The sequence below is a fragment of the Harpia harpyja genome, chromosome W, assembly GCF_026419915.1.
Source record: "Harpia harpyja isolate bHarHar1 chromosome W, bHarHar1 primary haplotype, whole genome shotgun sequence".
In the NCBI taxonomy this organism is placed as follows: Eukaryota; Metazoa; Chordata; class Aves; order Accipitriformes; family Accipitridae; genus Harpia; species Harpia harpyja.
In genome coordinates, this window is record NC_068968.1 from 3,791,428 (window position 1) to 3,807,514 (window position 16,087).

Sequence of the window (16,087 nt, forward strand, 5' to 3'; positions counted from 1 at the left end):
CCAGCAAAAAGTATTTTAGGCCTTTTCTTTTCTAGTGGAAAAAAAGGAATTTGTAGCAACTACATATTTTTAGTGTAAAACAAAGTGACAACAAGGCAGGCAATATTTTCAGTTGATGAACATCCAAAGCTCTATACATACCACAGTCATCAGTAGGAACCCATTCCTATACTTTTGAAATTTGGGTTGCAAGACATAAAATGCATTAATGCTTTGAGTTAGGTTGCCTTCAGAAACAAGCAAACAAACTGTTCAGATTTAGGAAATAATAAGTTTCTCACCATGCTGAATGTATGATTTGATCTTTCTGTCTGCTGTCACAAGCTGAACAGTCTTGTTTACACTTTGGAGAATGATTAAGGATCTTTATTAAGATGATTCTCTAAAAAGTAGATATATTCCACTCTGAGAACAAATCATGGCTTAAGTCCATCAGGCTCATGATGCCTTGACATGATCTTATGAGCAGACACAATGGAATCTACATACAGTATTGTCATGGAAATTTGAGATGTTTGTTTCTATGTCAGAATAGTGAGCCCTAAATCTCTGCCTGTCATAACTAATTGTTGATTTATGACATTCATCCTGGATGTGATAAGCTGTTCCATTTGTTAACAGGACTTCATAATTCTCATAATTATGGACTTTCCTTCTTAATGAGTAGCAACATTTTTTACTGACAGAGGCACAAGCATTTAAAATAATGTTTTTCAGATTTGTTTTCTTTTGTGAGGAATACTAAGAGGTTCCAGGGAGACAGTAAGATTTATTGTTGGAAACACTCTTGGTGGGTTGAGAGATGTGCAACTATCATTTTCCTAGTCTTGCTGCCAGATGTCCAAGAAGCCTGTTTCCAAATGTTATTATGGTGACAAACCTGCAGCGAATCAGCAGAATTTTGTACATTGTTCTACAGATATCCATTTTTCTAGCTCTGTTTTGAACTGTGTGAAACTCTTTGGTATAAGACAAAAATAAAAGTAGTGTATGGAAGATTAGGAAAAAATAAACATAATTTGGCCACTAAATGGAAACAGAAGCAGCAAGTGTGCATATGTGTGTTAGGTATATGTATTTGCATATTCACCTGAATATTTTAATCTCTTATCTTCACATGAATATATAGAGAGTGAATAAAGAATGAACTGGACAGCAGAGTATGGTTGGAGTAGACTAAAAATGCATACAAGAGAGATGAAATAAAAAGGGGAAGGGTAAGAATACCAATGCAAAGGAAATCAAACTCAGGGAAGCTCTAAAAAATGCTGTAAACCATGAAAGCAGCATAATGCTGGCTCATCAAGAGGGGCAGAGTCTGTAAGAATATATATTTTTTTTTCCTGTGTTGTTAGATTTTACCAATTTTTTGTTCCTTTGCAGCAACAAGGAAAGAAGTCATCTTGGGTCTTTTAATGTGTCAGGAGTGATTTTCTGTGAGGAAGCCTTGCTTCTGAAAAGCCTTAGAAGTTCTCACTGAGACAAGGGGAGTCAAAAGAATCTCAGTAGATATAATAAAGGGGGATGAGAGATGATGTTTAGCGCTTGCATTGTTGAAATTAGCTGAGGTAGAGACAGTCCTTGATAAGAAGAGCTGGTCCCAAGAACCAGCCAATGAGGCAGAGACAGTTCCTGATAAGAAGCAGGAGCTGGCCCCAAGAGCCAGCCAAGACTGGTCTTGCGGCTTGGGTGAATACCAAGAAACCACTGAGCCTGCGCAAGAAAAGAGGTTACTAGTGGTGACGAAGAGGAGTCATCTATCTTCATCTCTGCGACCACCAGACGACCACCATAAAGAGGCACTGCGCAAGGGCAGTTGAGAGGAGACTATGGAAATGACCTCTCGGAGCTAATTTTAATATGAAGCGGGATAGGTCATGCATATGTATAAGCGTATTGTGAATATGTAACACTTGACTGTATAAACTTGAGACAAACTGCCGAGTCGGGCGCGCACGACTTTGGTGGGACTACCCCCCGTGCTGCCCAGCGCTGAATGAACATACCTACTTTACAATCTCACTGACTGTGGAGTCTGTTTCCGCACTTCATCACCACATCTCCAAATATTACTGTTTTCATCCAAAGTTGAATCTCTGAATCCCATATCATTAAACTAAAGAACCACAGCCTGCTTAGTTAACAGTTAAGCAGCTGTTCTGCATGGTCCCTATTGAGTCATGGAATCATTCAGTCACAGAATAATTTAAATTGGAAGAAAACTCTTCAGGTCTCTAGTCCAACCTCCTGCTGAAAGCAGAGCTGATTTTAAAGTTAGATCAGGTTGCTCAGAGCTTTGTCAAGTTTTGAATGTCTCCCAACGATGGAGATTCCACAAACTTTCTGGCAAACCTATTCCTGTCCTTGACTCTCTAAGACTCGTTTTGGAGTTTTAGAAAGCAGGCATTCTTTATTGCAGCGCTGGATGCACAGGGGATAGTTCCACCTAGCGTGCATGCCACAGCTTCAGCACAAACAGGTTATATGGAGTAACAATTACATATTAATCAGATTAGTATACATATACATAAAAATTATTATAACTGATTATCATAGTACTGCCTACATCCGATCATGCGCAATGAAGAATTCATTTGAGTCAAAGGGCTACTTTTACGACCACCGACCCATTTGAGATTCTGTTGGCTGTCCTTGAAGTCTTTGTTCTTGTCCTTGTTCTTTGATCTTGAAGCTTAACGCAGCTTCAATCCCATGTGGTCAGTTTCAACATTGTTCTCCTCTAGCGTACAGGAACATCTAGTCATAAGAGCCAAGAACTGCAAAACTTATGAGGAACTACCTCTACTAGTTAATTGCTTGGCTACACTTTTGTCTATTGTTTCAATCATAGTGTTGGTATAAGATTTCTAATAATTATTTACCAAATCTCACTTTTACAGTCACCTAGCAGCAAACCAGTTTCCACGGCTGGTACAAAATATTAAAACCATCAAAATATTTAGACATACCATACAGAATGTATGGACATATGCTATCATAGGGACACATCCATCCTGTAGCCACCCCAAATATGGACTTAGGAACAATTTTTATTCCTTATCTATGACCTAAGCCTTGCCCTTATTTAAAGGAAGGAGGATTTCTTCTTATGCATTTTTCCAAAATTCACATGTCTTTCTAACATGCTGTATTTAAAAGCTACAGTGTATTATATTAACAACCAGGAAATGCTGTGGGACTTCCCCGCCTATATAAGTCAGGGCAGCTTACCTCTAGTAAAGGAGAGATATGAAGGATTCAGGGCTTTTCTAAAATTAATTTGTTAAAAGATTATAGCGGCTTTTCATAAACTGCAAGTGAATGCATGATGGGATTCCCATAGGCAAATAGAACAACAGACAGGGACTATCTTTGTTTAAATCCAGGAGTCCTATCAATGCAAGCCATTTATTTTTTTTATTGGTCCCCACTTCTGTTCTTAAAGGGTGTGAGAGACTGAAAGAGTTAATGTCTCAAACATTGTGGTGGGGCAAGTTCTGCTTAAAGAGGAACTCTGCATAACAATGAACCCTGCCCAGCAAGGAACCACAGGTGAAGAGAAGCGGATCAGCACCCATCAGCTCAGACATCAGCAACAGGGCAGGGAGGGCATGCTGGAGGGTGCACAGCTCCCTGTTCTGATACAAAGATCAAATAATGGCCACATCTGCAGGGAAGGGGAAGTTACTCCCCAAACAACCCCCAAGTTCCAAAGGCTCACAAACTGCTCATGACACCTAATTGGCCTAATGAGTTCGAGTGCCCGCCCGAAGGAGGGGCAAGGATGATAAAAGGACACAAACTGAAGCCCCAGGGGTGCAAGCCCACTGGAACTGGACCCTCGGCTGACTGAACCAACGCTGGACCCAGAACCGGTGAAATCTTTCTCTCTTCCTTTTTCTCTGTCTGTCTTGATCTCTTTCCTTTTCCACAGTCCCTACACCTCATCCCTTTAGACATAAACCGTTGACCAAGTCTGGGACTAGGAGTGGATCCAGCCGCCCCTGGGCCCTTCTCTGAGGAGTCTAGAAAGCAAGGGGGTCCACTCTGAACCTCGTGACTCAACGGGAGGGCTTTCCTTCTTCCCTGAATTGATGTATATGGTTACCACGGGTTACACGGTTTACTGAGATAGTCTCATGCCAATTCCTGTTGTGAGAAACCCCGCCACCTACTGTTATGCCTCCCAAGTTCAGTTTGCTTCTATCATGAATAAAATGTTTAACTGATCATTTGGTGTTGTTTCACCTTAATTTAGCCTGAGGGAATTCTGAATTCAGTGTGACTCCCTGGTCTGTCCAGCCCGGGTCATGACAAAGGGGGGTAAGAGCCACATGCTAAGCCTAATATTCTATTTTTCTTTAGGGATAGCTATGACTCTAGGAAAAATAACGCTGTTTCTAGAAAGCCAGTGTGTATATACAGGTATCTTGGGATTACCAGAGATCTTAATTATATTTCACACATCTTTGCAAGTTGCCAAGATGTAAAACCCATGGAAGTGCAAAGTATTGTCATGGTCATAACTCATCTTTCTTAAAGTATTTCAAGGGGATATAATGAAATTAAATTGTGTTGCAAATATTTTGGTAAAGAAATCAGAATTTAATCACATAGAAGAGTTAGGTTTGATTAAGAAGTAAGATTGTGAAGCATAATGTATAGGATTGTTAAGTTTGAAATGTAGCCATAGAAACTTTAGGAACTGTGTTATGTGTGACTATAGGAACCTTAATATTGTTAAAAGTTTGAAATAGCTAACCATAGAAACCTCACCAGGAAGTTACTGGTTTTTCTATGTTTTGTTTCAAGAAACTAAGGAAACCATCATGGACACCAGTTTGCTGCTTGGAAACCCCCTTACCCTTCCCATCTTAATTTGAGTATCGAAGATTCCAATCAGTAGAGCTAAGTGTAACTGACCAATGATTGTTTTTTAAATAAGAATATTGATAACGTTATATAATCAAAGGACCAATCATTATAAAGGTTAAGTTTAAGAGCGAGCATAGTATGCATTTTTATGTAAAGAGCTTATGTAACAATGACCTGACAGAATAAGTCGATAAAAACTGATGGATTTTGATACTAAGTTGGACACGCCTTTGGAGGAGTGATCCCCCGTGTCCCCAGCGCTGCAATAAACGAAGTGCCTGCTTCTTAACTTCTCATTGGTGTTAAGGAGTTTTATTCTGGATTTCGATAACAATAGCAAGATGTTAACTGTTGACACTTCTCTAAACAAGAAGAAAACAGAGCCTCATTCTCTTAAGAAAAATTGCACTTTTGGCTTAACAAATGGGAAAAAAAAATGTTGACTTCTAGCAGTAACAAGATCTCATAACTGAAAAACAGCATTTAACAATAATTTACAATCAAGCCTTCTGTTACAAAGTTGGACAAGACAGACCAAACACTAACCCTGATAGATGCAATCCTTGCACAGTTTTTCCTGTAACTAGAACTGCTACTTAAGTCTATTAGTTAGATAAACTGGTGAAGCAGAATATCAAGCCTGCTGTACTGGGGGGATAAGATAACATGTCAGACTGGGAGCTCTGCAAGGAGGATATAATTATTTTGAGATGGTCAGCACTTCTGGAAAGAAGCCCTCACCTCCTGCAGAACACCAACTGGAAGGTGTCACTTACCTCAACAAAACATTCACAAGATCGCACCACATGCAAATGTGCCAGATTCTGTAAAGCATGTTACTCCTGGTAAAAAATAAATGTTTCTTGACTTGTGGAGGAAAGAAAGGGCAACGCAGAGAAAAACCTACTTCAAACAATGAGCAGTGTTCACTGCCTTGGGAAAGTAGACAATAGCAGTTGGATATTTTGGGCAACCACATTAAATTCCACTGCTTTTGTCTTTGCTACCTCTCTTAATATGAAGTCTCATTCAGGAGGGTTCTGCAATATTATTGCAAGTATTTTTGTAGACAAGGATGTAACTACTTACCTGGTGTCCTGGTTTCAGCTGGGATAGAGTTAACTGTCTTCCTAGTAGCTGGTACAGTGCTATGTTTTGAGTTCAGTATGCGAAGAATGTTGATAACACTGATGTCTTCAGTTGTTGCTCAGTAGCATTTAGACTAAAGTCAAGGATTTTTCAGCTTCTCATGCCCAGCCAGTGAGAAAGCTGGAGGGGCACAAGAAGTTGGCACAGGACACAGCCAGGGCAGCTGACCCAAACTGGCCAACAGTGTATTCTATACCATGTGACATCCCATCCAGTATAGGAACGGGGAAGTGGGGGCAGGGATTCGCCGCTCGGGGGACTGGCTGGGTGTCGGTTGGCGGGTGGTGAGCAATTGCACTGCGCATCATTTGTACATTCCAATCCTTTCATTATTGCTGTTGTCATTTTATTAGTGTTATCATTATCATTATTAGCTTCTTCTTTTCTGTTCTATTAAACCGTTCTTATCTCAACCCATGGGTTTTGCTGCTTTTCCCGATTTTCTCCCCCATCCCACTGGGTGGGGGGGGAGTGAGTGAGCGGCTGCATGGTGTTTAGTTGCTGGCTGGGGTTAAACCACAACACCTGGCTTGGCCAGAAATGGGAGGTTAAACAGTCTCAGCTGTGACAGCTGGATACCCCAAAGAGCTCCCAGTGCATCCTTTCAAGAGCAAAGTCTTGCCTTCTACCTCTGCAAAGCATGGCATAATCCAGCCAGAACTTTAATTTAATTCTGAATGGCCCTAGGTGCATTGAAAGGCATGTGCCAAGAGTAACAGGAGATACCTTGGGTTTTTCTGATTAACTTCTACAGCTTCCTATTGTGCAAATGCTACGGAGTCAGAAAGATAAGAAGTTATTGATCTCACATCCATTTCATTAGAGCGCCAAGTTTCTTCCAACTTGCCTTGCCCAGAAGAAAAGCTTTCTAGTGTGCAATTTCCTTGAGTTCTTTTTTAAAATAGGTGTCAAATTTGCTTGTGGTGGGTTGACCCTGGTTGGATGCCAGGTGCCCACCAGAGCCACTCTATCACTCCCCCTCCAGCTGGACAGGGGAGAGAAAATATAACAAAGGGCTCATGGGTTGAGAAAAGGACAGGGAGAGATCACTCACCAATTACCATCATGGGCAAGACAGACTCAACTTGGGGAAAATTAACTTAATTTATTGCTAATCAAACCAGAGTAGGGTAATGAGAAATAAAACCAAATCTTAAAACACCTTCACCCCACCCCTCCCTTCTTCCCAGGCTCAACTTCATTCCTGAATTCTCTACCTCCTCCCCCCTGAGCAGCAGAGGGGGATGGGGAATGGGGGTTGCAGTCAGTTCATCACGCATTGTCTCTGCCACTCCTTCCTCCTCTTCAGGGGCAGGTCTCCTCACACTCTTCCCCTGCTCCAGCGTGGGGTCCCTCCCATGGGAGACATTTCTCCATGAACTTCTCCAGCGTGAGTCCTTCCCACGGGCTGCAGTTCTTCACAAACTGTTCCAGCATGGGTCCCTTTCACAGTGTGCAGTCCTTCAGACACAGACTGCTCCAGCGTGGGTCCCCCACGGGGTCACAAGTCCTGCCAGAAAACCTGTTCCAGCGTGGGCTCCTCTCTCTATGGGTCCACAGGTCCTGCCAGGAGCCTGCTCCAGTGCAGGCTTCCCACAGGGTCACAGCCTCCTTTGGGCATCCACCTGCTCTGGTGTGGGGTCCTCCACAGGCTGCAGGTGGATATCTGCTCCACCATGGACCTCCATGGACTGCAGGGGGACAGCCTGCCTCACCATGGTCTTCACCACAGGCTGCAGGGGAACGTCAGCTCCGGCACCTGGAGCACCTCCTCCCCCTCCTTCTTCACTGGCCTTGGTGTCTGCAGAGTTGTTTCTCTTACATGTTCTCACTCCTCTCTCTGGCTGCAGTTTCTGTGTCGCAGCAACTTTTTTTTTCCCTTCTTAAATATCTTATCACAGAGGCGCTACCACCATCGCTGATGGGCTCGGCCTTGGCTGGTGGCGGGTCCGTCTTGGAGCCGGCTGGCATTGGCTCTATCAGATGTAGGGGAAGCTTCTAGCAGCTTCTCACAGAAACCACCCCTGTAGCCCCCAGCTACCAAAACCTTGCCATGCAAACCCAATACATTGCTCCATCCCACTTCTTTGGTGCCAAGGCTGATAAGTGGTAAATTCCCAGCTACACTTAATATTTAAGAGTTTCCTATTGCATTCTTTGAAACTCTCAGGTAAATTTCCTTGACCAACTTAATGGGAATGAAACACAGGACTGAACAGAAATTACACATGGCTCTTTAGATATACCAAAAGCCTATTTTATGGCGATTCTATGCCCCTTAGCATGGAATTAACTACTTTCTAAAAGATTTTTAATTACATGTAAAAAAAAAAATTAAAAAAATCCTGTACTTCAGAAAAAATAGTCTTCACAGTTTTCTAGAGTTTCTGCAGAAAACTAACCATTGCTGTTACTACTTAATTTTACATTTTGTTTGTGTAATGGGCAGGAAGAGAAAGCAAAGTATAAAAACCTCTGTCTTGTTAAATATCAGGACTTCTTCCAAATTCAGAAGCTAAAGAGTCCTTACTGGTAGTCCGTAGCTCTGCCTCTCATGTACAGCATCATCCCTAGGCTATTCTTCTTCCATAGTTCATTTTTAGCACCTTTCCAATAACAGAGAAGGGTTAAAATATCATGTATGCTCCCAACACAGAAGAAAGACAAGGTGAAATCCTTTCTTCTCAATGTGAGAGCATAGATACTGTCACATTGGCCCAGACAAATGGCTTATCTGAAATATATACTACTGGCTAGGAAGCAAGAGCAGTAAAAGTAACTCAAAAGTGCACAGACTCAAGGCCTTCCCTCAATTTTTTTCTGCTAGCCATCAAAGCCATACCTAATCGCAATGGAAAGTGATGATGGAAATACTACTTTGCTCTCTGCCAAACTGAATCTTCCCTCCAGCTGAAATGGCTTAGCCAGATCAGAGTGGTATAACTTACACTTTCCTGTGCCAAGCTTTCCAATCCTGGCTCCTGGAATGGCTCTATAGCAATTTCTACTACATAATGGAACATTTTTCTTGCTCAGAGATACTTAAACTTCTGGAAATAAGGCAACTATTCTATAGGCTTTGTCTGCAGGTAAAAGTTTTAAATACGCATTCTTGACAGTTTTGCCCCTGTCCATGTAAAATAGGATGCACTAAGCTGATCATGATTTTGAACTTTTCAGGTTTTACTGCCAACTCTGCTTTGGCTTGTGTTCCATACTTCTGTAGCTGCATATAATTGAGAAAGTAGGTAACACAGAGAAAGGCCTTAGCAAAGACACACCAGTTAGAAGAATTCAGAAGAGAAAATGACCACAATGAACAAATGACTACCAACTATATTATGGTACTATTATTTACCAAGAGGAGGCAAGAGAGTTTGCAGCTTAAACTAAGGAAAGATTCTGCCTCCTTTCTCATTATCTTTTGTCACTTCCTAACAAGATTAGGATCGTTATATATGCAAATACATCTAGTCTTCCTGACCATAAAAAAAAGTAATTAAAAATAAATACCCTTCATGTATGAGAAATGGCTTGTCACTGCACTGACTGCAATCTATAAAATTTGAGTTTGCCTACATCACAAAACGTGTTTTCAGCCAAAACCCCACACAGCTATCAATCTTTTTTTCTAAATATTTCAAGCCAGGCAACGAAGTCCCTGGTACCTCCTAACTCCGTGAACAGATGGACAAATTTCCCTTTCTCAGCAGAGAATATGCTGCAATTCAAAGGCACCTTACTGCTTAGACTAAGAATTCCTCTGTGTGTCACAAAAGTCAAATCCATGCCTTTAGACAACATCCATCTGCTACTTAATTTCATGGTGACAGCAAGAACCCAACTGTTATCCTGTCAATCCAGTAAGAAGACCCCTCACCTTGGCTGGCAATAGAAGATGTACAGCATGTGGCTGAGCAGTTATGACACTACCCAGTAGAAAGCACGTATGCATACCCAAACAAGGGTGAGACTCAGTTCAAAATGAAGACACCTATATTTAGCTCTCTTTATGCAAGGTAGGGCAAAATCTAGTTGCCTAAACATCTGTAGCTATCTCAGACTGCCTAGGGTATTCTGCCTGCCTTCCAGCCTCTGCTTCAAAAGGCAGGTAGTAGGTCATATGCCCTATCTACAAGTCTCATGCAGATTTTTTGAGTACCTGGAGGCTATCCATATGATTCATACATGGATGAGTCTCATCCTTAGGTGTCCAAGCTCCCATGAAGTCAATGGAGAGCTAGTCAATACAGTCCCTGGAATAAAGAACAGCTGATGGAGTTGATTTAGTTGCCTGAAAACAGATGTTCAGGGACATTTGAGATGCCTGACCTTAAGCTTTTTATAAAGCTCTTTAAGATTCTGGCCATTCCAGAAGGATGGAGATGTCCTGCAGGTCCTGTGTCATCTCTGTGAGTCCCATGCAGATGTCTCAGGTGCCCAGGGGTGTCTTTAATGATACTAAAGCCCTATACATGCGTTACAGATACAATCCCTAGCTCTATAATTGGGAGTTTTCACACCCAGTGCACACCTAAACTTAGATGGTTTAATCTGAACGTGGAATGCATGCAAAGCATCCAAGTACAATAAGTGAGGAGACAACAGCATAACAAAAGGATGTTTTGATGGAAGTAAAAATTAGATTTGATATGTCTCAGAAGGGAAAATAATTAATCCCACTTCTTATATAAAAATGAGGAAAATAGGGCATTTGAGTATAACAGCTTTATACAATACTTAAAAAAAGTTGTGATGAAAAAAATTAAATACATTTCTAAAATCAGATTAGATAAAAAGAACAATAAATTCAGGCTTGTAGCTCCTAAAATTATCATTGTACAAAAACAGGTCACTCAAAAATATTTTTATTGTGCTATCATTAAATATGAATGCATCTCTAAACCTGCTTCAGAGGATGATCTAGTACCAAAAATGAGAAAAGACATTTCCCACTTCTTTTCACTGGGAAGAAATTAGTTTTGGAACTGCTTGAGCTTATGTATTGTTTTATTAACTGGGACTAATTGCCAGTTTATTCCTCTGTGTCTTTATGTGACCTACACTCATCAGTTGTAGAGAAGGAACAAGCAGACAAAACTTATTTTGCTTCCTAAACATTTTGCAACCTGTGTCTGGAGCAATTCCCCTTAACCACTTCTGATGTCAGCAGGTATAGTAAACCAAAATAGCTAGGTGTATGCTGGATATGTATTTGAAACACTGTAGTTACATTAATGTAAATATCTCAAACACAAATTGTGTATGTGTACATGAATATAAGCTCTTACTTTTTTCTTGAACCATGATTATTATTGCACAGAAGTAGGTGATCTACTCATGAAGCAGTACTGTCTCTTGTTCATGTACCTAATTAACTAAATTAAACTAAATTTTCAAAATCACACAATTCCCCATCTTCAAAGCAACCTAAATTCTTAGGCGCCTAAGTTCTATTGACTTAACAAAAATGTCTTCATTATCTGTGAAAATGGATCTTATGTTTTCAAATCCCTAGGGCACAAGACCCATTTACCTATGGTAATTACACACCTATTAGAAATTACCTTCCCATTACTGTGGCCTTTACACTTTCTTTCTACCACTGCCTATGTTCTGCCCTTTCTATTGTACCGCACCTCAAGGACACAGACAGCATGTGGGTCAGCATCCAGCTGGCAAGAGGCTGCAAGTCCCAAACCTGCTCCGCTCTGACTTATACACAAAGACCTGATGCAGCAGACATACTTGGTCACATTTAACATTGCGATCTCAGAGACAGTGGGCACCCCTGTCACTTCACTCCAGCCACAGCCTCTGTTTAAGGAGACGACAATCCAAGCTCTTAGCAGAAGGAGAGCGTAAAAACTAGCTAGATCAATGGAAAGCCTCCAGCAGAACTTGGCACCAGCCTGGAGACAGCAAATGGGTGACTAAATATCCAATATCTGGTCTCAAATGCTGTGCAGTTTTCTGGCCAACTGCTGGCCTCACACCCTCTCCTGCTAGGAGGAAACACGTATGGGATTTCACTGTGTGCCAAGGGTGGATCCGACCCCACTGCACAGAGCCAGCTCAAAGCACAGGCACTTGTAAGGCTGAACATAAGCTTTACTTTCAGGACATAAAAGTGTGCAGTTCTTCCATGGATCCTTCCATATACAAGTCAATATTACACTGCCTCAGTAATGTGCTTTGGTGTAAGATTAGCAACTACATGTAATTTTTTTAACCTGCTGCCATAAAAAATACAATTACTGAAGTGGATTTGTTAGGGAACTGTGACACCACAGATCCAGTCCTTCAGGCAACGTATCAGATATGGTACAGGTATGGAGCACTTCTAATTAAGTTTATAGGAAGGCCTCAGCAAGACTGTGCTGGGCAGAACTCTGTAAGATTATCAGGATTCATCACCTAGTAATGACTTGGGAGAGGGACTGGATGCTCATGAGAACTTTTGCAGATACAAGCACATTCACATGGGGGAAAAAAAAATAAAAAAACAGCCAATAAACATCTCATCTAATACTCTGTCCTAAATCATGCAAGAATGACAAATGGATGTTCTCTCATGCTGTTATCTCAAATATTCTTGTTCAACTTATACTTCCTTATCTGACTTTCTCAACTGAGCATTTCCCCTACTCAGAATAAATGTGTTACAGCATTAGAAGCAGTTTAGTGGTTAGAAATTTATTTTTGGGACAACAAAGCTCTGTTCCCTTCACACACACAATTCTGTAATAATGCAGTGAATCAGGACATATATATTTAGTATTGTGTCTGGATTTAAGCACAGGAACACAATTAAAATGTTCTTCATTTTTTGATTCTGAAGGTAAGCTCATGGAAATTACTATTCCATCAGTATAGAAAGTCACCAGTATAGACAAAAGGTGATGTTGTGGTTAAGTTTTATTTATAACACAGATTTTTACTGAACTTAGGACATCTGGACCACACCTCATTTGCCAAGGATCAAAAAATCCTCACGTGCTCTTAAACCTCAAGAGAGAAATCAATTGGTCCAGTAGACTGCATCTGAGCAGAGATTATTTTTGTCCATTGAATGAATGTACTATAAAATACAGACACTGCAGGGGGAAGGATCAAGTCAGGACACATTTGTTTTTGTTCTACTGACCATTCTGTAAGAGACAATGAATAGAAACTGGTACATGTATCATATTTCACTGTGAAATACTGACTTTCCACATTTCAGCAGAACCAAGGAGGAATGTGCAAATTTTATTTCAGTTCATAGGTCTAACTAAAAAGATTGGTACACAAAGGGGAAAAATGAATATATAGCTTTATTCTGCAAATGCCATCAGAAAATTCATCTTCTTTTAAAAAAAATCAGAAGACAGAGAAGGATTATAAACACATTAAATAAAGGCCCCACATTGTTTCAGCCCAATTTTAATATGAAAATAAACACTTCACTGCCCCACACTTCCTTACACACTTCTTAAATAGGCACACTCATGGGACATGTAGGTAGCAGAATGAAAGTATTGCTGCAAGTAGGAAATGAAAGTAGGGAACAAAAGTGAAAACTTGATTCATTCATTGCCTTCAACAGTCAGCTACATTAGGAACTCAAACCAAATTTGGTAAATGTTAAAGAAAATGCTGTAACTAGCAGGGGAGAAGAGAATCTTATAGATGAGCTGGTGTCTGATAACACAGAGGATAAGAGACTGAGCCACATACATAGAAGTAAACAGAAACCTGTGTTTTCCCTATCCAAACCCCTTTTTTAATAAATAAAATTAACTTTATGGAAAAATTCCCTGAAAACTGATCATTTGAGTTCCAATTATATCTTATTTCAGCTTAATGTCTCCATTAACAACAAAGTAATAACACTTATATCTCTCCAGCGCTTCAGCAAATATGGATATCTAGAAATTTTAAGTATGCAACTCCAAGAAAATGCAGAACTGTATCAGGGCAAAGGAGGATGATTATACCTTTAAACTGTAGGACAGTTATGACTACAGGCAACTATGCCATAGCCGTTTGGTTTAGTACCATATTCTAAAACTAACACTAGAAAGGCTAATCAAACGTGGCTTGCAACTCTATAGGTATTTAATTTGCATTCAGTAACACCTAAGTATGGAGCTAAAGGAAAGAAAATAAATAGAGATGTGAGAAATTTTCATTGAAAATTTTAACAGTTTATTTACAGTTTGTTGTGGAAGCTGTTTTCACCCCACTTTTTCTAAAATTACTCAAACTGCCCTCTCTGACTTTCTCTGCTAACACTGATTTTGGCTAGGAGGTCAGGAGGGGCACCTGCTTACAGAGCCACCCTTCTGTAGCTGCTCTGTAGCTCTGGGAGAAGTGGTGACACATTCATATAAAATTAGTAATTATGGAAAACTGTTACTGCTCTCTCCAAAGGCCAGAACAAGACTGAGCAGACTAGGTTAACTTGTATTTGTTTACAGGAGCAGATCATAACCAAAGTAGCACAGATAAGTCTGACACAACATAAAACTCCCACTGAAGTTAATGGGATTTCTTTGTTCTAAACGAGTAAAAGACTAGTCCCAAAGGACCAGCCAGAGTCAAAGCAGGCCTCTGGGTGATACAGAAATGGTTCTAAATCGTTGCTGGTTGCAACAAGAAAAAGCATCAGAGAAAGCTCAGCTGGAGCGAATACTTTCCAGCCCTGCATTTAATTTAGAAGATGGAAGAATTGAGGTGAATAAGGATGGGAAGGAGAAGAACTGTGGAAAGCCAGAGGTACATTCAGTGGATGTGAACCCTGGGCAGATCTGTTGAATCATGAACACCACAGGATGTGCATTCAGAGCTTCTCCTAGCTAAAAAGGCTTCTACTGGCTACCCACAGCCAGCTGGCTGGTTGAGGCTACATGTTCTTTTCAAATCCCTTTTATAACCTCTACTCAAGAATTTCTAAGTATATTTCTTATGAAACTTGTTCATATTGCCCTCAGACCCAACACGTACAGTCTTAAAATGCTTCCTCCATACTTCCAAATAGCTCTACATTTAACATATGATTATACTAAAAAGACTTGTTAAGGGGAAAAAAGGAAAAAAGTTTCTATAAAAAATTAACCCCATACAATTCTTTCATAATTTCAGTACCAGAGCAAAGAAAATCCAGGTATCTAACACCAACATTGATCCAGCCTGTTTACACATCACACACCTAATGCTGTCTATGAAATTCACCTTCATTCTGCAACATGTTGTCTCAATCTCATCCACTATCTTTACAAGAAGATTAACTGACATATTTTTCACATTTCACATGATGTACCCAGGTTACTGCAATCAAGGAACATGCATAGTCCTGACACATATAATATAAAAATACTCTTTATATAAAGCTATATATATACACATACACACAAAGGCACAGAAAGGTATCATAAAACTTACCATCACTTGCAGAAAGCGAGTCATTTGCACAGACCAGTGCCAAAGTAAACAGCAGATGCTGAAGATCCATACCTCTAATTCTGTAATAATAAAAGACATAACAGAGTTTCTTTAGAAACTGATATTACATTAGCTAGTTTTATTGAATTTCTGATTGGATTTAAACCAGAAGTGTATTTAGTTTACAGTTTATTGCCTCATAAAGCATTACATCATCTTGCAGTCTAGGACAGATAGTAAATACTATCTTTACAAGAGAACTAGCTTATGGGTCTCTAGTTCATTTAATATAGAGGGAAAAAAAAATTAGTATTGTCAATCTCTAGCTTGCTTCTAGGGAGTAACCACACTCCCCCCACAGCAGCCTTTGGGGAATGGATCCCAATGAGCAGCCTAGGTTAAATGTGAAAGTAGAAGAATAGTATCTCTTTCAGGGAACAAAGAGATGATGATGCCCTTTCCAGCTCATACTCCTCTGAAGCTGTGTTCGTCTTTGCAGGCCAGGTGTCCTGGTTTCAGTTGGGATAGAGTTAATTTTCATTCTAGTAGCTGGTATAGTGTTATGTTTTGGGTTCAGTATGAGAAGAATGCCGATAACACACTGATGTTTTCAGTTGTTGCTAAGTAGTGTTTAGTC

The 16,087-nt window shown here is 40.3% G+C and overlaps 1 protein-coding gene across 5 annotated transcripts in view; it reads right to left on the reverse strand.

The window, feature by feature from the left end:
* LOC128136277 (growth hormone receptor-like) overlaps positions 1-16,087 on the reverse strand; it is a 231,411-nt gene that overhangs the window by 54,926 nt on the left and 160,398 nt on the right. For all 5 annotated transcript variants that reach the window (XM_052775536.1, XM_052775535.1, XM_052775534.1 and 2 more), the window contains one exon: positions 15,451-15,530. In XM_052775536.1, coding sequence (XP_052631496.1) covers positions 15,451-15,520 — 70 coding nt within the window. In that variant the 5' untranslated portion in view covers positions 15,521-15,530. The remainder of the gene's footprint in view (positions 1-15,450; positions 15,531-16,087) is intronic.